A 25,426-nucleotide genomic window follows, 5' to 3' on the forward strand; every position below is an offset into this window, starting at 1 on the left:
TTTAGTATTCAGTTATGAAGACTAACTTTCTCTGAAATCCATGAAAACACCAACAATATCCCAGTTTGACTGACATAAAGTACTTTAGCAGCAACAAAGAGACTCCCAATGAGCCATAAGCTAAAACTAAAAACTCTCTTAGGTCTTTGCTGATTGTTTTCTGTATATATATCTCTGTAAGACTTTCAGACGCTGAACATCTACTGTTGGTAATTTTTAGACCACAGAAAAAACAAGAACACTTTATAAGATTACAAAAAATCTGGATCTCTTAAAGTACCTTGTGAATAAATTAGGGGGTGTTTTAAAGCTGTAACATAAGGGCACTTGCAACAGCTGTATGTTGTTGTTTTTGATAAAATGTGTGTTGGAGACATGTTGCCCACTCTATTGGCTGAAAAATCCATTGTCTTCTGTGTATCTGAGGCTGGGTCGAGGAGGCAACAGTCCAAGAAGAAAACTCAGATGTTCATCAACTTTCGAGTGTCATCCCAGGCAGTCAGTCTGTCTCTTTCTAGGGCGATGACCCTGGAAAACCTCCATTGGACACATTTCAATTTACAGATGATTATTCTATCAGGAAAAGGACTGACTGATATTGAAATCGTTAAATTATATATATTATTTTGTTTTTGTATCCATTTCAACAACTAGTCTTAAACAAAATCAAATGAAATCAACAGAAACATCATCATTTCAATTCTAATGCTTATAATGGTCATGGTTTGGTGAAGATAATACATTTTTTCGTGGTGCAGAAATATAAGCAGCTGCAAAACAAATACCCACAAGACCTCATGTGATTAAACACAAGATTGTGGGAGCTTCTGTGTATCATTCTCTGACAGAGAAGAGAGGAAGAAAAACCAGGGCAACTATAAATAGCAACTCAGAGATGAGGGAGAGAGAAGATGCCACAGCGACAGAGGATGGAGAGGTGATACAGAAACCAGACACCAAAGATTTCGTCAACAAACCAGAAATATTCTTTTATTCATTACTCAAACAACTGAAATCAGAAACAACCAATGCATGTGCAACAAAGCCAAAAACATGAGAATGATAAACCCCCACGTATACATAGGTAGTTTTTGGCTCTTTGAACAAGCAACCCCTTAAAAATTTAAGATAATGAAAGAAACTGAATAATTTTTGAGCTGTAGCGCGAACAGCTGCATTTATTGTAAAGCACACAGGGAGATGCAGCTTAATGCCACCTAATAGAAATCCCTATATTGAGCAGACACACACTCACTGCCAGAGCCTTCTGTACAATAATAATACTAAACAGCACTGTGCCTCAATTACGCTGAAACACTGAATATCTTTGTCTGTATATTATCGCAGGGCCTGAATTTATCAAACAGAAAAACAAGGAAAATGGGTATTATAAATAAAGATAAAAATTTACACCTGTTCACTATACCTTTAATAAATACAGTATAAATCTGAGATTTTTTTTATTTGGCTTCCTTGCAGTGATGCTGTTGCCAAGCTAAGGTAGCTGCTGCAGTTAGCTTAGCTCCAGCCAGTCTTCGATCAAAAATGAGTAAAATACACCTGCTAGCTCCAATATGCTGACCATAACAGTATATCCTGTATTATAAATATTTACAAAGCTTAAAAACAACTAAAGAGGTGACAAAAGGCAAGTTAAAAATGGTTTGAGAGAGTAAGGCTTGCCATATGCCCCGTTTCCAGCCTGAGCTAACCTTAGCTAGGCTAACATGTACAAACTCAACAGTGAGCTTATGTTTATTGTGCATAATCTACAAAGTAAAAGTTCACACAAATGACCACTTCAGTCAGAGTAACATCCAAAAAAAAAACTTAGGGAAAATTTTGGTGAGAGATATTTTAAGTAAATGTTAAATGTTGCCAACTAGTTTTGTTTTTTGTTTTTCTAACTTAAACATTTCTTATTCTAAGTGGGTTTTTTTATTGAAAATTCTACGTTAATGAATTGAGATGTTTACTGTGTAAAAACATATGGATGGTAACTTTCAATTTATTTCTACATTTAATTCATTTTGTTTATTAGCATGTTAAAACCATTAGCTCCAGTATACAACGCCATGATTTGTGGTTACAATACAGGGCAAGTTGTGTCTCATTGATAATTAACTCAAACGCCTACTGTCTTACCCATAGGATGCATATACTGATAGAAAGCCTATAGTGCTCTGAAAAACTATCTAACCTTTACAGATGTCTTCTGCTTTTGACCTTTTATCACATTTAAATCTTTCATCTCACAACTAGCCTATGTTTTAATACTAAATATAACCAAAGTGAATAATAAATTAACTGTTTTCAAATCATGATTTCATTTATTAGGGGGAAAAACCTTTTCAAACCAACATGGCCCTATGTGAAAACGTAATTCACCCCTAATACTTGGTTTTGTCCCCCTTGGCAGTAGCAACTGTCATCAAGGGCTCATGATAACTGGCAATGAGTAAAAATATAATGAATTAACTGTAATTAACAAAAAAGTTTGGATCATTTTTACTGGCCACACCCAGACCTGGTTATTGCCTGACTTGTACAATCAAGAAATCACAGAAATAGGACCTGTTTGACAACATGAAGTAGGCTTTAAGGTCTCTGCTGATTTTGTGTAATTGAATCCTTAACTGAAGGGCGTGTGTTCAAATCAATAGCAGTGAGAAGTTCAGGCAGTTAGGTCATTCATTCTGTGAAAAAAACAAGGGCCAAGCACGTGGCTTTTTTAAGGAGAAAGGCAGTAAATGTACATGATGGTTGTAGTATGTACCTCTCTAAAAAATAGGAGTAAAAATCAATCGTTATAGACGTTCAGAAGAAATTCTAAGGCAAAACCAAGAATTGCAGAGAAAATGTGAAATGCTGACCAATCATCCCAGGCTGGAATACCTATTCACAGGTACCAGATTTTGGTCAACTCCATGTAACTCAGATATAAAGCAGTTCTTCCCGATTTTCTGTAAATGTATGATCAAATTTGATTATTCTTTTTGTTTTAAATAGAATGTGTCCAGTTCCAGTTAAATTTGTGTGTATGGAAAAAAAAGCTATTGCAAGGATTTTGAGCTATACTCACTTTAGCTATTATTTTGATTTTTTAAGAATTACACTATACCTTCAGGGTAAATCCTTGTTTCTGGTTAATAAATGAAGGCCCAGATGTCCCCAGATATACAGAAAATAACACATAGGCATTAATAATACTTTTAGTTACAAACTACAGCATATATCTTTTTTTAAATACTGTCTGTAAATTTTAATTACTCTGTATATTATTTTCTAAAGAATCATCATCAAAGGGAGACGCAGAGAAACATGTGGAGCAGAAGAGATATGTAGTAGGTCCATTTATCATTAAATATGGACTCACAGGGAGGGATATTGTTTTCATAGAGCAGAAAGTGCTACAACACAACGTAGGCATTAATATTTTCTGTCTTTTACTGGAAACATTCATTTCATAACCCCCTGAAACCTCAGATAAAAGTTCATACTGCAGCTTCATAGCCACATTACCCCTCAGAAACAACAGCACAGCTTCTGTTTGGAGCTACATTATAGGAACCTGACGTACGCATCTATCCTTAATACTTAGGACAAATGGAAACAAACTGAGGACGTCATGCAGGGTTATGTTACCTCATATATCTACTGTTGCACTGAGAACAGAGTCTTAAAGGGTAAATAGCATCATATCTGCCACAGAAAAAGACTAATAGTTGTTTCAAATACTTGCAAAAAGAATATCTGCAGATCTAGTGTGTATAGTCTTCTTATCTTCGTCTCTTGTTTTGAGAGTAGTTTGTTTACCACTTTGGAAAATACTGCATCACAAACCCATTGAATATTTTAGGAAATGTTCCCATCAGAAGCTGGGAGCACAGCTACTTTTGCACTAAAAGCCCATTAGCCTAGATTTATATTCATCATGCACTATAAGATCTATAAATGTAAAAAGCTGTGTCATTTTATCTGGTTACTACAAAGTGCAATATCATCATCATCATCATCACCACAAGATACTAACGTTAAGCCAATTCAGGATATCAGATAGCTGCAACAACCCACTATGAATTACAGCAGACAAAGTCGACGCAAGGGTCAGGATTAAATAAATCAGAAAATAAATAACAGCATATAAATAAAACAGAAAATGGTCATTTAGAATGGTATTGTCATTTAGAATAGTGTTATCTCATCTGGCATTTAACAAGAAAATTAATGCAACGTTTGCTGACAGACGCTCACTTCACACAACCCAGCCAGAAAGTGTACAGAACCATTAGAAAGTATTCCCAGCCTCTTATTTTCTCCTTATTTTGTTACGTTACAGATTTACTCTAAAACCAAACTGAGTACAGTTTACTTTTTAAAAATCAACACAAAAAAAGATAATAATGACAAGGAGAAAATGTATTCAGACATTTTTGTGAATTTATAGAACAATGTCCTTTGCTATGACACTTAAAATTGAGCTCAGATGTATCTAATTTTCACTGACCATCCTTGAGAACATTCTACAAACTGATTTGACTTAAACATGATGTATGGAGCGCACTTGTCTATACAAGAAACAAAACTAAACAATTAAAGCAAAGCCGCTGCCTGAGACCAGGCTGTGGAACAGAGCAAATAAGGCGAAGCAGACAAAAAAATTGCATTAAACGACTCAAAAAGCACTGAGGTCTCCATTACTCAGAAATCAAAGATGTTCGGAGCATCTTGAGATTTGATCTCTTGGCCAAACTGAGTAATTGTTGCAAGAGGTAAACACTGAATGATCACTTAGGGAGAGCTCCAGTGTTCCCTTGTGGAGATAGGACTATCCAGAAGGCTACCCATAGCTGTCCATTAGGCCTTTATGGTAAACTGGTGAGACAGGAACCACTCCTTTTTTAAAATCACATGGCAGCAGGCTTGAATTTCGCCATAATGCATCATAGAGACTGTCAGACCAAGAAAAACAAAATTCTCTGGTCTGATGAAACCAAAACAGAACTTTTTGGCTTGAGCTCTAAGCATCATATCTGGAGAAAAATAGACAATGCTCATCGCCTGGCTGATACCATCCCAACTACCAAGCATGGTGGTGGCAGCATCATGGTGTGGGCTTGTTTTTTTGCAACAGTGCCGTGGACATCAGATTAGGGTGACAATTCATACTCCACACAACAATGATCCAAAGCACATAGCCAAGATATCATAAGAGTGGCTTCGGGAGCAGTCTTTGAATGTCCTTGACTGGTCAAACCAGAGCCAAACTTAAATCCAATTGAACATCTCTGGAAAGACCTAAAACTGACTTTCTATTTGTGCTGTCCATCCAAACCCACTGAGCCCGAGAGGATCTGCAGAGAAGAATAGTAGAAAACACCTAATAACAGGTGTACCAAGCTTGTAAAGAAGTCAAAACACTCAAGTCAAAAAGACTCAAAGTGTGATTACTGCCCAAAGTCCTTCAACAGAAAATTAAGCTATGGATCTGAATATGTATGGTATGTCCCTGTTACCTTGTTTAATATTTAATATTTAATTTTCTTTATAAATTCACGGACATATCTGAAAACATGTTTTCACTTTGTTATTATAGACATTTGGTGTGGATAAAAAAAGAAACTATACTCAAATTGGCAAAAAATACATAGAAAAGGTATGGGGAGTAAATACCTTCTGGTGGCACTGTGTTGGGCCCCATATGTGTTTTGCTCAAGTTAGTGCTGGGCCTCACTGTGGGCTTCTCCCAAGGGACCCACTTGGGTTAAATAAATTTAATCTCTGTTGGCAAAATCAATTGTAGGTCTTAGCTTGGACACAAATGGGTTTCTTGAAAATATATTCAAATTGTTGAACACATCTAAGACTTGTATGGGTCCTGATTATTACCCAGAGTTGAACTGCATCAAACCTATTTAGGCAGTTAAGGTGGGGCAAATTATATACCCTAAGGACACCCCTTCTGAACCTATTATTGAACACATTTCTTACCCGAAAGGGTCCCATGTGTAAATGTTAGCTGGCTATCTGTTCGTATAAATGCAAACTGTCTTCACAAATTAGTGCCTTATGCAGCAGAAAACCGCTCAACAAATGAAAACTATTTCTAGAAGAGCACATTATGTTCCGAAAACAAATCAGAAGTATTATGCACTCTGCAGGACTAAATGTGCATTAGTCTATGCTAATAAATGAACGTGGAGGGTCAGTTGTAGACATATGAAATACACAGTGATTTTCTTTTACCCAAATGCATCAATGAAGGCTGCATCAATTACCAGCAGACAAATAAATTGTTAATACAAGAAGGCTTGTCTCCATCCGGCAGCTCACACTTTTAATATGAAAGCAAAAATTAAGTGGTCACTCAGGACCTATTTAACAACCGCTTGCTATTTTTGGTCATTGGTGGGTGTTTGATAGAAGCAGGTTAGGCCTTTAAACTGTGTGGGTAGCTGTACAGAAAGAGCCAAGCAGAAATGGTGCGTTTTCCTGTTCCCCCTTCACCAAACGATTGAGAGTAATTAGCTAGATAATATTTAGACGCTGTGGTTTCCTATCAGGGAGCAGGACCAGTTAGGGGTCCCAGTCGTCGTCGTGGTGCTGCGAGGCTATGATGACTACCACAGTGAGGATGGTGCACAGCACAAGGGAGGCAATGCCCACGGCCAAGCTGATGAAGGAGAAGTTGCGAGCCTCGCGGGAGGCTATTTCCGCGGTGACCATGTCCCCTCGTGCTATCGCCATGCGCACCTGAGCGGTGAACAAAAAGAGAAGAGAAATGAGCAAACACATTGCATAACGAAAAGATGCATGAGTGGGAGCCAGACAGAGCCCGCAACACCATGTATGGATCGATTTCACTGCAGCACAGGCTACATGTTCAGAAATAGGCCGCTGCACGCAACACAAACATAGCGGCACATACTGTACAGCTCGGACCAGTGCCTCCATGCCCTGTCAGCTCAACTCAGCTCAAAGCCAGCTGAGCAGGCCCAGAGGACAAAATCCATTCTGTCCCGTTGCACTGACAGTGGTGCAGTTACGTAACGTGGCATGTTGAGTGCATGTTAGTCAACACGGTTTACCGTCACCCAAATAAAACAACTGTACTCATTAAGTGTGAGGAGAGCCACCACAAGGACCTTTGATATGCCCAACATCACCGCATTCTGCATTGAAGACTCACACAAGCAGTGCTGGAGAAAAAAGTTCACCTTATTGTATAATTTCAGTCCTGACAATCAGTCAAATGTTGAGGGTTTATTGACTTATTTTAATTTTGAAACTATTTAATGATAACCTGTTCACACTCTGCAACAACTGTACACCTGGTGTTGCTCCATCCACTTTACGTATTTCATTTGCAGCTCTCTGCAACATTTGAATGGTTTTATAGGTATCAGAAGGGTCAGTTAGAGTAACTGAATTAGGACCATGCTCCTGGAAAGTGGATTGATTTTAACGGATCTTAATGAAGTCTTCTGGGGCTTATCAGGAGCAGCCGTCTCATTTATAAAACATTGAGTAGGATCTAGTGTACGTACGCCCAAAAGCCATAAATGGTGTACGCCACGAAACATCCAGACTTATAAAGCCATGTGAATGATTACCAGCAAGCACTTTCTTCTTTATAAATCACAGCTGCACCTCAATGTTTGCGTACAAGGTTCGACCTCATGGTCTGCCCTCTACACACCCACCTTCAATCATAAATGGTCAATGCAAAGTACCTTATGAATAGCAATGTGTATTTAAATAAGCAAGCTGATCAATGTTATTTCATGGTTAACAATGGCAACCAAGGAGAAAAGAGCAAAGGAACGCAATTTCACCAAGGCAGAAATCGAGGTGTTGGTGAGTGAGGTGGAGAGTCAAAAACATATCCTGTTTGAAGCCACAGTGTAAGGAAATCTGATGTATCAACTGGTCATATTAACAAAGCCATCAAGCACGGCAGGAATTATGGCGCTTAGCGATATCCCAGACTTATGGATAATTTCACAGAATTAAGTTGTTCCTAAAAGTGGCTTCAGGCAGAGAGTTCATTAATTGTTGATTATGTTGATCACATTCCTGTCGGCTAATTTGTGCCTGTAAGAGCCAGTTGCCAGGAACCCCGGAGTGGTTAACACCTGTAAAAGAACAGGGATGGCGTGGTTCTGGCAGGTCGGTCTCTACAATAGTGGACTCAGTTCAGCACATAGATCCAAGAGCAATGCTCTAGGGAGTGTAAATCTGCATATTAGCCAGTCATCATCATGGGCCAGGAAACCTTGGTGATCCCTGAAATCACGTTCCCTTCTAATTCTCCCATTTGCAAGGTCTTCCAGCAGTGCCAATGCATGCATCATGCAGCATTACGCATGAGTGTCATGAGTGGACTTTGATTTAAAATGTAAGTAGACTTTAGGCCAAAGGTCCTAATGTCTAGTTATGGTTCACCAACACAAGCATAAATAACATTGCAGTTTTTAGAACTTATGATAAAATCCATCTATGATTAAAGTTTGATATGAAGTGAAACCAAATGTCTGAGAGGAATCATAATGCAGTGTGGCTTCAATTCTCCACCTCACCATTTGCGTCGCCAGTTTCCTTTCTCCAAAACGAGTGTACCCACAGGTCAGAGTTTATTTCTTACAGATCACAACCTCTGCATGGAGAGTGACGTACCCCAGTTTCAGGCCCCGTTTAGTGAGTATGCCACGTTTATAAATGAGACCCTAAAACACAGACTTCCTTCCTTCCTTCCTTCCTTCCTTCCTTCCTTCCTTCTAACATGATACCACACTGAATTCCAGAGTGGTATCATGTTAGAAGGCAACCTGGGCTCTAGGTCCAGCCATGAAATTTCCTTTCTACCAAATATTCCACAGTCAACTGCCAGTGGTATTAAAACAAAGTGGACGTGATTGGGAACAACAAAAACTCAGCCAAGAAGTGGTAGGCCTTGTAAACTCACAGGAGGGTTAGCATTTCTGTGACTCATAGTGCCAAACCTCACGATTAGGTCCAGAACAGTGCAGAAAGAACTTCATGGGTTTCCATTGCTAACCAGCTGCCATTTTATTTAAAAACAATTTTAAATAAAATGATTATTTTTCACAAAACTGATCCACTCCACTCCATTTATATTGTTTTTTTAAATCTTTATACAGATGCCTGCGCTTCCAGGAGAGTATTTGTGAGGTCAGACACTGATGTTGGACGATGAGGCCTGGCTTTGCAGCTTCCACTCTAATTCATCATAAAGGGGTTCTGTCCAGTTTAGGTTAATATCTCCCACGCCAATCCATCCATATCCATGTCTTTACAGACCCTGCTTTGTGCCCCAAATTATTCCCACAAAGCTGGAAGTATTAAATGTCTTGGTAAGCTGAAGTATTACCATTTTTTCAATATATTTTGCTGTTTTTGAGGGTAAAATTATTCTGACATAAAACTACAATGAGAAAAGAAGTTGTACCTTCACTGCCTTGATGATTGCAATGATGCCTGTAGGCCAGAAGCAGCATACGGTGGTGAGCACAGCAATGGGCAGGTAGTCATGAGGCGGCCGGCGGTCCATCAAGGTGATGCTGGGGGGCATCTGCATCTGGCCCGGGGGGATCCCTGGGTGTGTTCCTCCTGCTGGCATGTAGGGCTGGCCCTGAGCAGACAGGGACAGAGAAATTAAATGTTTAAATCTGAAGCTTAAAAATGCTTTATTAGTCTAAACTGGGACAAACAAAGCAAGAAACAAGAGAAGGAAAAATATTTATTTTGCAGTTTTAACAGCACTCAAAGTGATTTTAACTCCCTGTTGGCTGCATAAATCAACTGTTTTATTCGCAACTGATAGCTCTTCCCGATAAGTCTTTAATTCTAAACATATTACTTTCTCCAAACCGTCTACAGTGCGGAGATACTGTATATCTGCCTCTTGCAGAGAGATGTTTTCAGATCAGTGTTTGCATTTCTGAGCTGTGCATGTTTAAGCCTTATTGAGATGCAAAGATTCATCTGCAGTATACCCATTAATGTAAAAATAGCTTAGATTATTTCATTAGACTGCAGACTCCAAGATGATCACGTTGCAGTGCAGATTCTCCCAGTGTCCGGTTGTTAGAATTCAAAACACTTTCCTCTGGATAATCATTCACTTTGATACTGAGCTTTGCTGAGGTACTAATTTTTGAAAAGTAGTTCACAGTACAATTGAAAACAGCCTACTACTTAAAGACTTAAAACAAAACCTAAATATTTCAGTAAACTGGAAGTGGTTTAAACAAAGTGATGCAGGTGTTCCCTTTCCAAATATGACCACCTTTGTTGTTATGGTTTACAAAATGAAGCACAGCTCTGAGGCTGCCAATGCTGCAGCCCAGATGGTTCACTTAAAGGAATCAAAATAGACCTGAGACACAAAAAATCTCTGTTTGGTAATAAAAAAGGAAAGATGAAGGATTAGATGATCTCAATAAACCTAATTTCACTAAAGTATTATTGCTAAGAGCATATATTTGCTTGGTTTGTTCCAAGAGATACATTTGGCAGTCAAAAACTTATAAGACTTGTTATTGGTTGTTCTGCCGGTTTGTGTTGTTCCTTCCTTCCTTCCTTCCTTACATCTGTCCTTCCTTGCATCCTTCTCTCCCTCCCTCCTTCCTTCCTTATTGTTATGCTTGGTGGATTGTGCAGGTTCTTAAATAAAATCTATCCACTTCAAAAAATATCTCCCCCAAAAATATTCTGATGTCTTTCATTTTTATTTCAAAAATTGACTTAAAAGTGAATGAGAACAAAAACAGGAGAACTTTGACATGAAAATGTGCAGGAAGCAATTTGTTTAGTACAAACTTAATGTTGCAAAAATGTATCTAGGTTGCATCTAAAAGACATTTTGAACGTAATAACATTTTTAAATATGCTCCAACTAAAATTATGTCTAGTTAATGCAACGACAGGACCAAATAAATGTATTTATCAGGATATGTTTATCTGAACTCAACGTAACAGTGCAAGAACCGGAATCTGTCTCAGTGTGGACCCAGTAATTCTGAAAATCAGAGAGCAAAATAAAAGAAAGAACCCATTCATAAAATCAAGATCATCTAGTAAGAGCTGAGCTGTAAGATTCAAATGTTACAGATTGCTCTCTGACTCACTGAAGTCATGGGATAGACAGGTACATAAGCCGTGCAGGGTTGCAGCTGCAGCGGGTAGCCCGGGTGGATGTATCCCACAGGGGGATGTGGCATGGTACCTCCATGGCCTTGGGTCTGGACCGTGAACCCCTGTGTGGCCCCGGGAGGCCCATATGGGCCACAGTGGAACTGAGTTTCTTGGAGGTATCCCTCAGAGCCCGGAGGAGGAGGTGGAGCAGGATAACTGGGCTGGGCGCCCGGCATGGCAGCCATGTTGGGATGCTGCTGCATGTTGGGGTCCTGAGGGCCTTGGAGGTACGGGGGCGGCTGCATGGTCTGACGCCCAGAGTCATCGAGCCCTGAGAAGAGGAGAAGGAGGAGAAATCGGGTTATCAGAAGAAAAGCAGCTACTGAATATAATGTGTTTTCATGCCGAATGCATCACATCATATCTCACTTCTGTTATTTTCCACAGACAGACTTTACAAACATCGTCAAAGCCTGATATTCTCTAACCTGCTTCATCTTTGCATTAATGATGACAGCAACTGACATTTCCACACCTCAGACAGAAGATGATTGAAACAAATGCTGTTTTCCTCTCTGTTTTTTATTATCAGTGAGAAATATGGCATTTCAGCCGTGGAGAATCTCATCTGCCTTCTCCCACTTTTGAGTTCCCACTGTGTTTGTCAGACGCAGAAAATGACTGATAGTGAGTCATGTTTTCGCAGCGTGGAGGGGGAGCAGAGATAATTCTGCCTGAGAGCGACATGAAAGAGGGAAGAAAGGGGAAAAAACAGAGGTGGATGTTGACAGACAGAAGAGGAGCCGAGCACTGAGTGAGTGACAACTCCTGCTTGGGGACGGGCTTTACGTAACGGTTCCCTAACGCCAGTCAGGAAGGAAGTAGACTAGAAACAGACCTAGACAAGGTTACAGACGGGACAAGCAGCTCAACAATCTTGAGAGAAATTGTAGATGCCTGTGTTTATCTGCAAAAAAAAAAAAAAAAAAAACCATCCCAGACTTATTTATTCCTTTGTCCTGGGTTTACAGAGTTTGCATGTGGAAGATGTGTATATAATTGGATGTTTGATATCAGGATTTCTGCTTTTTGGAGTCAGCGGTTACCTGGCATATTGAGAAATTCGGAGAATGTCAGCAGCTGTTCTGGCCATTGTAAGGCTGCCTGGCATGTGTGATGGGATCTTCAGAGCGATCAACACTCAGACTGAGATGTTACGTGAGCTGAATCGCAGACTGGATGTGATCCTTATACAGGATCGCAGGCAGGTTGCGGTTCCTGGACTTAGGGATGAAATGGGATAAATCTTGGAGAAAGTTGTTCGCTCGGATCGGACAGAAAGACCAGGAATTTGGCTGTTTGGATTCGCCTTTGAGAAGCACCAGCGAGACTCTCAAGGCTGACGGAAAATTAAGAGTCAGCCTAACCCAAATAATTATTGTTTTTCTGAATCTGGCTCCCCTGCACGGCCTTGATGGGTGGCTATCTTCAACTTCTCCTGGAAGTTATGTAAACATGACTTTCTGCTCCCTCTACCCCCTCCCTTCCCTGAGGACATCTGTGGACCTGCTCAGAACTTTGTGGCCGGTTGATGAACATTCCAACGTACCATCAAGGACAATGGCCTCTGTGACATTGCTTCATGGACTTGCACACACACACGTGCTCAAGATAAACATATGCACCCCCTCACACCACCTTCACCGTTCCCGGCATGATGTTGTTTTGTAAACGTGTTGCTTCTTTGTGCTGAGGTTTTTTGCAACCTCAAACTGTATCCTGCTAAGGATAAAGTGTGAAATATGATTTATTCCCTCTACTTACCTAATGTGGCCTCTTTTCTCATCTAGCAAGGGCAGCGCCTGTGAGTGGGCAGCAAAGCCTCGGTGACCCGTCCCCCCTTGTCTTGTGTCATGATGTACCATACAGACCAAACGTTTGGACACACCTTCTCATTCAAAGACTTGTCTTTATTTTCATGACTAGGAATATTGTAGCTTCACATTGAAGGCATCAAAACTATGAATTAACACATGTGGAATTATATACTGAACAAAAAAGTATGAAACAACTGAAAATATGTCTTATATTCTAGGTTCTCCAAAGTAGCCACCTTTTGCTTTGATTACTGCTCCACACACTCTTGGTATTCTGTTGATGAGCTTCAAGAGGTAGTCACCTGAAATGGTTTTTCAACAGTCTTGAAGGAGTTCCCAGAGATGCTTTGCACTTGTTGTGTCTTTTGCCTTCACTCTGCGGTCCAGCTCACCCCAAACCATCTCGATTGGGTTCAGGTCCGGTGACTGTGGAGGCCAGGTCATCTGGCGCAGCACCCCATCACTCTCCTTCTTGGTCAAATAGCCCTTACACAGCCTGGAGGTGTGTTTGGGGTCATTGTCCTGTTGAAAAATAAATGATGGTCCAACTAAATGCAAACCGGATGGAATAGCATGCCGCTGCAAAATGCTGTGGTAGCCATGCTGGTTCAGTATGCCTTCAATTTTGAATAAATCCCAAACAGTGTCACTAGCAAAGCAACCCCACACCATCACACCTCCTCCTCCATGCTTCACGGTGGGAACCAGGCATGTAGAGTCCATCTGTTCACCTCTTCTGCGCCGCACAAAGACACGGTGGTTGGAACCAAAGATCTCAAACTTGGACTCATCAGACCAAAGCACAGATTTCCACTGGTCTAATGTCCATTCCTTGTGTTCTTTAGCCCAAACAAGTCTCTTCTGCTTGTTGCCTGTCCTCAGCAGTGGTTTCCTAGCAGCTATTTTACCATGAAGGCCTGATTCACACAGTCTCCTCTTAACAGTTGTTCTAGAGATGTGTCTTCTGCTAGAACTCTGTGTGGCATTGACCTGTTCTCTAATCTGAGCTGCTGTTAACCTGCGATTTCTGAGGCTGGTGACTCGGATGAACTTATCATCCGCAGCAGAGGTGACTCTTGGTCTTCCTTTCCAGGGGCGGTCCTCATGTGAGCCAGTTTCTTTGTAGCACTTGATGGTTTTTGCGACTGCACTTGGGGACACTTTCAAAGTTTTCCCAATTGTTCGGACTGACTGACCTTCATTTCTTAAAGTAATGATGGCCACTCGTTTTTCTTTACTTAGCTGCTTTTTTCTTGCCATAATACAAATCCTAACAGTCTATTCAGTAGGACTATCAGCTGTGTACTGTATCCACCTCCTGCACAACACAACTGATGGTCCCAACCCCATTTATAAGGCTTGAAATCCCACTTATTAAACCTGACAGGGCACACCTGTGAAGTGAAAACCATTTCAGGTGACTACCTCTTGAAGCTCATCAACAGAATGCCAAGAGTGTGCGGAGCAGTAATCAAAGCAAAAGGTGGCTACTTTGAAGAACCTAGAATATAAGACATATTTTCAGTTGTTTCACACTTTTTTCTTCAGTATATAATTCCACATGTGTTAATTCATAGTTTTGATGCCTTCAATGTGAAGCTACAATATTCATAGTCATGAAAATAAAGAAAACTCTTTGAATGAGAAGGTGTGTCCAAACGTTTGGTCTGTACTGTATGTTTGGATGGATTGTACTGGAATTCTAATTTTCCTCGGAGGATCAATAAAGTATCTTGAATTGAATTGAATTAGCATTCTCATTAAATAATCCACAACAGATAACCTTGTGAAACGCCTTACAAATCACCACAGAGCGTGGATCCAGGATAACTGGAATGTAATGAATGGATGGCTCTTTGCTGATGTTTACTTCCTCACTTATTTTGCTTGACATCCTAAAAACATACTTTTAACCTTAATACTTTGGTTGTAAGCAGGCTGACATTGTTGTAATGATTCAACATGGTCTTGACTATTGCCACAGATGCCACAGAAAAAGCAGGTAAAAGATTTTAGCTGCTTTTTCTGTGGCCTCTCGAAGAAATAGAATATCATTAAAAAGAATTTCATGAACTCCATATCTGGTCAGTACAATGGCTGGGAGGTGAAAACCAACATTACAAACTCTGAAACACTTTTACAAAGCTTGAGACAAATTCACATTTCAGAAAACACTTTAACAACACATGAAACGAAATGCTTTTACAAATTACAAAATCTAACAGAAAGGGAATGTACTAATGCCGACGCTGACCCGAAATGCTAACGGGGGCGCTTATGGTGATCCAAGATAGACAGGAATCTAGTGGCGTTTTGCCCATTTTCGGAACTACCCCTTTAGTTGTTTAGATACTGGAATGCTACATGTGTGGCCGTTGCATATAGTCATCCTTTAAACATATTTCAAGTGCTAAGAGATCACAAATGATCGGACAATAAAACATGATATCATGAATATATTCTGCAACGTAGTAAAAGATAGATGGAAAATGTCTAAAATTGACGGGTTTTAATTTAGAAATTCCACATCAGATCTTGATGAAATTCAATGAGTAAAATCTGGAAGTCTTCTCTTGTCATCCTGAAGTGAGAGTAATAACTAGAAACAAACCGTTTTCTTGCAATAAACACAGAAACCTAGGGAAATAAATGTAAAATGACTTATTTTGAAGGCCCTTAATTTTGAAATTCCACATCAGATCTTGGTGACACTGGCCCTGCCCCAATGCCCACAATACACCCTACACCCCTCTATGTCTACTAAGTGTGTACTCTGTAGAAGTGCATGTAGGGGTTCAAGTGCGCAGGTTACAAGCGTGCAAAATTGGAGAATTGGGACAGTAGGGGTTGCGTCATCGACTTGCACCTCTGCGCCGTAACTGGGACATCAAAAATGGCAGGACCCGTCGCTGTTTTTGCAGTCATGCTGCTAAAAATAATTTTCAAACTGCAACAAGTAATCCTTTTGAGGAGAAGAAAGTGCAGGAATCGAAGAAGGCTTATACATCAGACACTCGCCGCCATGCCAGTGTTTGTTCGAAAGGTAATTTCAATGTTATGGGCTACTGACTGTAGAGATACCCAGAATAACCCTGATGCCGGTGGCATCTTACAAGGCTGAGCCAGGAAAAACAGTAAAAACAATTATATATCGTCTGCTTGTTGTCTAAAGTTTATGCAGTTCTTATTGTTCTGATTTGATGGTCGATTACATTGATGGTTGTGATTGGTATTTGCTCAAAATGCCACCTGCAGCAATGAATTGTGGGTAATATACTTCGATGAAGTCCGCTAAGATGTGCGCTTAGCCAAAGTGTGATCAAAGGCGCAAAGGGGGCGGACTGAAAGACCATTCTGGAGAATTGGGACACACCATCAACGGGAAAGCCCAGTTGAGGAACACAAAGGTGGAAGTATGAGTATTGGGACAGGGCCATTTGATGAATGATATCTGGAGGGGTTCTTCTGTCAGCCTGAAGTGAGACTGGTCACTGGAAACAATTGTGTTTTAATAGGGGGGAAGCTTAGGAAATATAAATGAACATGCTCAAATAATGAACATAAAATGGTGACAAAAACAAAAATGTCATATCTACATATTCGCGGGTTGTCTTTTAAATATCTAATATCAATAACAGCAACAATGACATCAACCACCTCGAGTCGGTTCAATTAAGAAACAATAAAAAGAATTTACTAAGATCTCAACAACCGCCACTGCTGTAATTCATGATGTTTTTGCACACAACAAAACAGAATGATGGCTGACTTGACCACCATTTTCAAAATGGAGGCTGCTGCAGTAAAACAGCGCCAGCCGCCATGGAAGCCTCTTAGAGGCTTTTATGGTACATTCAGACCGAACGCGTTTCCAACAAATTCTTTGCCTCATTTGTGTGCTGTCGCTCGCCTGACATTTCGCCAGTGATTCACGGGCCAACAGGGGACAACGCTCCACTTGCTTCACTGCAGCAAATAGGAGGAGTTTCTATCTGCTGGTTGTCGGTTTCAACTCAACATGGAGTGAGTCATGGTGCTTTATATATGGAAAGCTGAGCAACGGCGCCGGCGTCAACATCCCTGGGTTCACCAGATTCACCAGAGATGGAACCATTTTGGAAGGTACCACCACCTACTCCAGGAGCTGTGTCTGGATGACGGTCGCTTTCAGCGGTACTTCCATCTATCCAGGACCAAGTTTGAGGACCTGCTGTCCCGCGTTGGGGGACGAATCAGCCTCCGGGACACCAACTACAGGTGCTGTATCCCCACTACAGAACGTCTGTCTATCTGTCTTCGTTGAGTAAAAACATCTCAGCTCAATGGAAAAACAGCCAAATTGTACTGTCCACATCTTCTAAATACAATAAACATTTTTGTACCTACACATATTGACGAGGACTGCCAAAATTCACCATAGCTTTCACTTCAATCTCGCTTTGCTCAATTTATCTATTGCTCGGGTCACTAGAAACACACTCTTCGCATCGTATGAATATACATAGGGTTAACATGTAAATCACTCGCTCAAGTCACATCATTCGGATTCGGTCTGAATGCACCATTACAGCTGGTGGCACCCTCGTCATTAGGGACCCTACAGAGTGCCAGCATGTTTTTAAATAATTCATTTTATTTTCTGTGAGTAACATCACAGTAACCATTTGTCATCCTTTTAGCATGTTATACATTCACGTAATGCTATTTAGGACATAGTTTCCATCGCAAGTAAGTACAGTCACCTCATATTATGAGTCTAAAACAGTTTATTAAATAATAACAAATAATGACATTATCATTTGAAAGTAATTACTAACAAACAGTCAATAGCTAATAACTATAATGATAACCCTTTTGCTTATCAGCATTGTCTTTGACAAAAACAGCGGCAGCCGGTGTGGCAGCATCTTAGAGGTTATTACTGCTGGTCTGGCACCCTGTGGCACCTTTTGGTGGCGGAAGGACCATTTTCCGTTGCAACTGTCACAAACTGAGCTGTTGTCTCTCAGATTCTAAGGACCAACCACAAGAAAAACAAATCCGAGTTAATCTACTTATATGTGTGCCACAAAACAGGCAAAACGCCACTCGATTGCTGTCCATTATCACTTCCGGGTCAACCTCGGAGTTGGTACATTCCCTTTCCGTCAGATTTTTTCATTTGTAAATATGTTTTGGAACTTTTAAAGTGTTTTCTGAAGTGTTTTCTGAAATGTAAATTTGTTTTGTCAAATGTTAATTTATTTTTATTAGTGCAGCAAAGTCAGTCAGTCAGTCATTTTCTACCGCTTATTCCATAGTGGGTCGCGGGGGAGCTGGTCCTCTCAATGCTGCAATTATTCCTGCTGCTAATGCACATTTTTAACCACTTTTTTACCTTCCACTCAACTTTCCATTAACATTCTTTGATACAGCACACTATGAACAACCAGCTTCTGTAGCAATGAACTTTTGTGACTTACACTCCTTGCCCTCCTGGCTGTCTGCTCCACAACTGTCAAGTCAGCAGTGTTTAGCATGACTGTTCAGACCATAACCATACATTCTTATATTAAAAATCCTTTTTTTGTTTTTGGTGTTTTCTAACCAACTGAATCTTGGGGTTTCACTAGCTGTAAGTCATAGCAATACAAATTACCAGAAATAAACACTTGAAACATATTACTGTGTCTAATAAAGCTAGATAGTATATGAGTTTTACTTTTTGGTGATATTTTAATGTACTGAGCACCCGTATTGTGTAGTTTGTTCTTCAAATTAGGAAAGTGGACATGCAGAAGACAAAAAAGAGGTTTCAAGCTTAAAAACCCATTTTTAGCAGATGGACAGTGTCTCAGGGGCATGTATTTAAGAAACAGAAAAGTGGCCAAAAACTCTGTGTGTGAAAACAACCCTTGTTCTATACTTGACTTTAGGAGTGCCTGTGATGGACTGGCGACCTGTCCAGGGTGGACCTGCTTTCCGCCCATAGACTGCTGGAGACAGGCACCAGCTCCCCCGCGACCCATAATGGAAAAAAACAAACAGTGAATAGCAGTGGAAAATGTCCAAAAAAGACTTTAAAAGGCCTTCAACAACCTGGAGAATTTTGGATCAGATAGTTTGTTGTTGTACGAGTCTCAGAGCCTGCGTCAAAGTAAGGATCTATCAGTCTGTGTCAGAATTCTGTTTCACACAATGCAGCTGGCTGCTGTATTACCTCTAAATAAGTATTCACACCTCACTACAAGTATTCACAACCCTCTCCCCACCTCCCCTTTAAAAGATATATTTTTCACCCTAACATACGCATGTAAGGATATACCTTTAATTCCAAAGCATGTAGTACACTGAAAAATTACAATGCCATCTAGTCCAAATACTTTTATCAGTGTGCTGGGAAAACATAAGATTTATCTTATTAAATTGAAAACTCTTAGCTTCCTCAAACACAAAAAAACGAATGTTTCTGTTTGTGTGACAGTTACCATTGAGGATATCTGCTCTTATCAGGCATCAAAAAGGCATATTTTCCAGGAGGGTGTCATGGGCAACCTTTATAATTTATGTTCCACACAAGAAATAGCAGCATAAAACTCATATGTCTGTAGCAGAGTCACAGCTTAAGCTAACAACATCTAGCATCCCACAAAGTCTGACAGCATATGAGTCATTGCTGAAGAAAGTTTCACCATGGTTGCTATTAATAGCTAATATTAAAGCAATATCTTTGGAGCTAAACACACTCAGTACAGTATTTGCTTAAATGGCGGTCCCATGGGGGAAAGAAATACATAATTGGACCCTAAAGACCCCCCACAACTTTTAAATATACAGGTCCTTCTCAAAATATTAGCATATTGTAATAAAGTTCATTATTTTCCATAATGTCATGATGAAAATTTAACATTCATATATTTTAGATTCATTGCACACTAACTGAAATATTTCAGGTCTTTTATTGTCTTAATACGGATGATTTTGGCATACAGCTCATGAAAACCCAAAATTCCTATCTCACAAAATTAGCATATCATTAAAAGGGTCTCTAAACGAGCTATGAACCTAATCATCTGAATCAACTAGTTAACTCTAAACACCTGCAAAAGATTCCTAAGGCCTTTAAAACTCCCAGCCTGGTTCATCACTCAAAACCCCAATCATGGGTAAGACTGCCGACCTGACTGCTGTCCAGAAGGCCACTATTGACACCCTCAAGCAAGAGGGTAAGACACAGAAAGACATTTCTGAACAAATAGGCTGTTCCCAGAGTGCTGTATCAAGGCACCTCAGTGGGAAGTCTGTGGGAAGGAAAAAGTGTGGCAGAAAACGCTGCACAACGAGAAGAGGTGACCGGACCCTGAGGAAGATTGTGGAGAAGGGCCGATTCCAGACCTTGGGGGACCTGCGGAAGCAGTGGACTGTGTCTGGAGTAGAAACATCCAGAGCCACCGTGCACAGGCGTGTGCAGGAAATGGGCTACAGGTGCCGCATTCCCCAGGTCAAGCCACTTTTGAACCAGAAACAGCGGCAGAAGCGCCTGACCTGGGCTACAGAGAAGCAGCACTGGACTGTTGCTCAGTGGTCCAAAGTACTTTTTTCGGATGAAAGCAAATTCTGCATGTCATTCGGAAATCAAGGTGCCAGAGTCTGGAGGAAGACTGGGGAGAAGGAAATGCCAAAATGCCAGAAGTCCAGTGTCAAGTACCCACAGTCAGTGATGGTCTGGGGTGCCGTGTCAGCTGCTGGTGTTGGTCCACTGTGTTTTATCAAGGGCAGGGTCAATGCAGCTAGCTATCAGGAGATTTTGGAGCACTTCATGCTTCCATCTGCTGAAAAGCTTTATGGAGATGAAGATTTCATTTTTCAGCACGACCTGGCACCTGCTCACAGTGCCACAACCACTGGTAAATGGTTTACTGACCATGGTATCACTGTGCTCAATTGGCCTGCCAACTCTCCTGACCTGAACCCCATAGAGAATCTGTGGGATATTGTGAAGAGAACGTTGAGAGACTCAAGACCCAACACTCTGGATGAGCTAAAGGCCGCTATCGAAGCATCCTGGGCCTCCATAAGACCTCAGCAGTGCCACAGGCTGATTGCCTCCATGCCACGCCGCATTGAAGCAGTCATTTCTGCCAAAGGATTCCCGACCAAGTATTGAGTGCATAACTGTACATGATTATTTGAAGGTTGACGTTTTTTGTATTAAAAACACTTTTCTTTTATTGGTCGGATGAAATATGCTAATTTTGTGAGATAGGAATTTTGGGTTTTCATGAGCTGTATGCCACAATCATCCGTATTAAGACAATAAAAGACCTGAAATATTTCAGTTAGTGTGCAATGAATCTAAAATATATGAATGTTAAATTTTCATCATGACATTATGGAAAATAATGAACTTTATCACAATATGCTAATATTTTGAGAAGGACCTGTACAACTCTTGTAGTTTCAAAATGCTGCTTTTCTAATTTCTTTCAGCAGGTAGCTGGACTGCTGTGGGCACGAGATTGTCTGCAATCATTTGCTCTGGCTTTACCAAATCTGTTTATATTACTGTTTGAATGTTTCTATCTGACTACCTTCCGTGCATTTTTCCCACTTTTAAAGTGAGCAAATCTTTTATTCTGCTTGTATCACCCATTAATAGTTATCTGATTTGCTTTTGCAGTGGCTCTGCATGCAGCACTAGCTCATAACTTATCCTGGAGTGATGGTAATGACACAGTCTGTACCACAGGTGTATGCATAGTGGGACTAACGTATAAGATGGTACTCATAAGTCTGTCTCCCTGCAGATCACCTTTTAGCAGAATTGGCAGGTGATGCTGCAGTTATGCAGGAAATGATGGGTGAAGAAATCGATCCATTCCAGCCTATCCTGCTCCTCTTCAAAGGCCATTTCTACGTTTATTGTTGTCAAATCTTCCAAAAATCTATGAAGTCTCCTAGCATGTGGCTCAATTGTTTTGAAGAGGAATTTAAATGAATAGATGCGAATAAAGAAGATAAACAAGAGGAAGAAAATAGAAATGGACCTACTCTAATGAACTCTGATCAGGGACAATATGCCTTTTATGATGTCACCAGCAGGTGCGCTGGGAAGCTTTTTTTGGGATGGAAGGTTGGGTATTGATTGAATAATGAGGCCAATAATAAGGCCAAATGCAAAGCATTGGGATTAAAATATTTTTCTAGGAACATTTTTAGAAAATCAAAATTTGATACAGTCAGATCAGCAGTGTAGAGCTAAAGGTGGTGCTTAATTAACTTTTTTTCAACATTCTGTCACAGTTTTAACCACAGACTTTAGCATATTTTATAAAGCTGTGCATCACTGTGAAGTGGCAAGAAAATGATACAGGGATTTCAAACATTTGTCACACAAAATAAAATCCAAAAAGTGTGTTGTGCATTTGTTTTCAACTGGCTTTACTCTGACACCCATGAATGAAATCATCTGCATCCAATTGCCTTAAGAAGATTGTGTGCCATCAAATGGAGTTTATCTATGTATAATTTAATCTCAGAAGATAAATCCAGTTGTTCTGTGAAGGCCTCAGATGTTTGTTAAAGAACATCAGTGAACAAACAGCATCCTGCAGACCAAGGAACACAGCAGACAGGCCAGGGAGAAAGTTTAGAGCAAACTTAGGTTGAAAAATAAGCTCTGAACATCTCACTGAACGCTTTCTAATCCATCATCTGAAGAGGAAAACAGTATGACCCAACCGCAAACCTACCAAGACATGACCGATGGGCCTTGTGAAAAATACAGTCATATTCAAATAATTAGAATATGTGTTCCAATGAGGATTGTTTGTCAGATTAAGTGTATTTTTTAAACAACCTTTAAGCATTAATAAAGCATACCTTTGAAAAAGCCCACATTTCTGTATTAAAAACGTTTTTTTATTGGTCTGATTTAATATTCTAATCTGCTGTACGGAGAAAATTGGCATAATTAACAGAAATAAAGGCTTGTGTATTATCCATATAATGTGTTTCACTTAATCAGCTATTATGAGTTATTGAAATAAATGAACAATATTCTAATTTATTGAATTGGTATGTGCAAGAGCAGTATATAAATAGTCACTTTTACGTTTCTGGATCAGTAGAGCAATTTTTGGTGCTACTGCACATTGTAGAGAAACATGGACATTTGTTATTTGTTATTTTGCATCCTCATGAATAAACTGTCTGAGTGCTGTGGTTGTTTTATGACCGTAGCTGCTGCTGTTCAGCCTTTGTTTGACCAGGCTCCAGCCTCCTCCACTGTATGATCCTGGAAATGCTTCAGTTTTGTACCTCAGTTTATTCTGGACCAAGCTTCCCACTCAACGTCCATAAATTAAAGGCAGCCACACGGCTGCAGAGGGACAGCTATTGCTGTTATAATTTATTTATTTAGTGTTGATTAATTAGTGGAGACGCGCGCAGAGGACACCCACATCAAACAGTCTGGGAGATGTACGTAAGATCGTGCGTAATGATGATGTTGAGAGATGAAAAAGAAGAAAACTGACTTTTTACCTGATCTAACGCCACATCATGGAGGGTCGATAATGAGATGTGAACTGAATCGTGTCGCTGGGGTGGAAATAACCCCAAACCATCCTGATGGGGGCACTTTAAACAGTGATAATTAGAGGCCCTGCGGTGATTTTCTCCCCCTCATGCTGCACCCACACAGCGGCGCATCCTCCCGGTGTGTGTGAGCGCAAACAGCTCAGGATGGAGCAAAATGTGGACAGATCTCACAAAGAAATGCGTCTGAATCTTACCGTGTTTTTCAGACGACATCCCTCCTAATCTTCTGTACGCCTCCTTTAGTCGGATGTTTTACTCCAGCTGCTGGTAAATTATGAACTAAAAGCCCCCCTCCTGGTGATGATTCAGACTTTTATTTCTCCAAACGTGTTAAACCCATCTTCAGGATATCCTCATCTTAAAAACACACCCGGTTTCAGATGAACTCGAGGTGTTTTTATTTTAAATGATTATTTAATCCAAGACGCTCAGGATGCTCGGTGTCGCTCCTCTGTTCTGCTCTGGCTCCGTGTGGCTGCAGCTCTGATAAGGTCTCTTCTCTAATACGTCTCTGCACATTGAATTAATGAAACCAAACTACCCTCGTCTTAAAGCGACAGCTCGGAATGTGGGTTGAAACAGAGCCGGGCCAAAGCATAGGCGAACTGGGCGGCTGCTAGGTGCGCTCCCAGACCAGCGTTGGACTTTACACATTGAAAAAATTTTAATTGTAGTTTGAACTGAATCTCAGTAAACTACAGGGGCAAATCATCTCAGTAATCCCATGAAAATATGAACCAAACCCTTCATTACACACAGTGACATAGTTCAAATATTTATTTTTAGTCATTTTGATTACATTATCTATCATTAAAAATATATTTTATGGCTTACACAGCCCTGGGAAAGACTGCTGATTTGACATGTTATTGGCATCCTCCACGAGGAGGTTAAGCCACAAAAGGTCATTGCTAAAGGAGCTGGCCATTTCAATTAAATGGAAAGTTTTGTGGAAGGAAAACGTGTGGTAAAAAAAAGGTGCACAAGCAAACAGAGAAAATAAAAGCTTTGAGAGGACTGGAAAGAAAAAAAATGTTTCCTTAAATCATGGATGATGTCAGAAATGTCTTACCAGGGGTATGGAGAAAAAAAGCAGGACTGTTGCTCAGCGGTCCAAAGTCCTTATCTCAGAGGAAAGGACATTTTGAGTTTTATTTGAAACCCAAGGTTTCAGTCTGAAGGAAGAGTGGAGATGCACATTATTAAAGTATTGACAGTCAGTCTCATCTAGAGAAACACCCTGTCTCCTGATGTTGGTCCACCATGTTTTCTCACATTCTGTCAGTCAACCAGTTTACCAGGAAATTTTAAAGCACTTCCTGCTTCTGATTTCATCTCTCAGCAAGACTTGGCAACTGGCTACACTGCCAAAAGTACCAACAGCTGATTTAATGCCTTAGGTATCATTGTGCAACAAAGTGGCTTGACCTAAACCCCATAGAGAATCATCAAGAGGAAGAAAACTCCAGTGGAATGCAGGCACACGGACTTCTTTCAGTTCAGGTTATTCTTTAAACACATTTTCCCTCCACTCAACTTTCCATTAATATGCTTGGATACAGCACTGTGTCAACAGCTTACCCTCCTTGTTGGGGGAGTCAGTGGCTGTCTGCTGGACACTTGTCAAATCAGCAGTCCTCCTCGTTGTATTGGCAAAAACATAAGGTTTTAAGTATTAAAGGTCATTTTTAATTGGTCAAACATAATATTACATTTTTTATTTGACTAACTGAATATTTTAATTAGCTATAAGCCATCATTTTCAAAATGAGCCAAAATAAATGACTGAAATATAATCACCTAACTAATAT

General features: G+C 40.3%; 1 protein-coding gene across 2 annotated transcripts; it reads right to left on the reverse strand.

The window, feature by feature from the left end:
• Positions 1–963: 963 nt before the first annotated feature.
• prrt1 (proline-rich transmembrane protein 1) lies at positions 964–24,123 on the reverse strand. Of its 2 annotated transcripts, none has more exons than XM_047383666.1 (4): positions 23,810–24,123; positions 11,249–11,488; positions 9,470–9,652; positions 964–6,753 (listed from the first exon to the last, which is right to left on the reverse strand). In XM_047383666.1, exons 2-4 carry the CDS (start codon positions 11,480–11,482, stop codon positions 6,577–6,579), a joined length of 594 nt encoding a protein of 197 aa, XP_047239622.1. In that variant the 5' UTR covers positions 11,483–11,488; positions 23,810–24,123; the 3' UTR covers positions 964–6,576. The 2 variants fall into 2 exon arrangements, with proteins under 2 accessions (XP_047239622.1, XP_047239621.1); XM_047383665.1 differs by having other exon boundaries at positions 11,151–11,488.
• Positions 24,124–25,426: the final 1,303 nt, after the last annotated feature.

The sequence above is a fragment of the Girardinichthys multiradiatus genome, chromosome 13 (assembly GCF_021462225.1).
Source record: "Girardinichthys multiradiatus isolate DD_20200921_A chromosome 13, DD_fGirMul_XY1, whole genome shotgun sequence".
NCBI classification, from domain to species: domain Eukaryota; kingdom Metazoa; phylum Chordata; class Actinopteri; order Cyprinodontiformes; family Goodeidae; genus Girardinichthys; species Girardinichthys multiradiatus.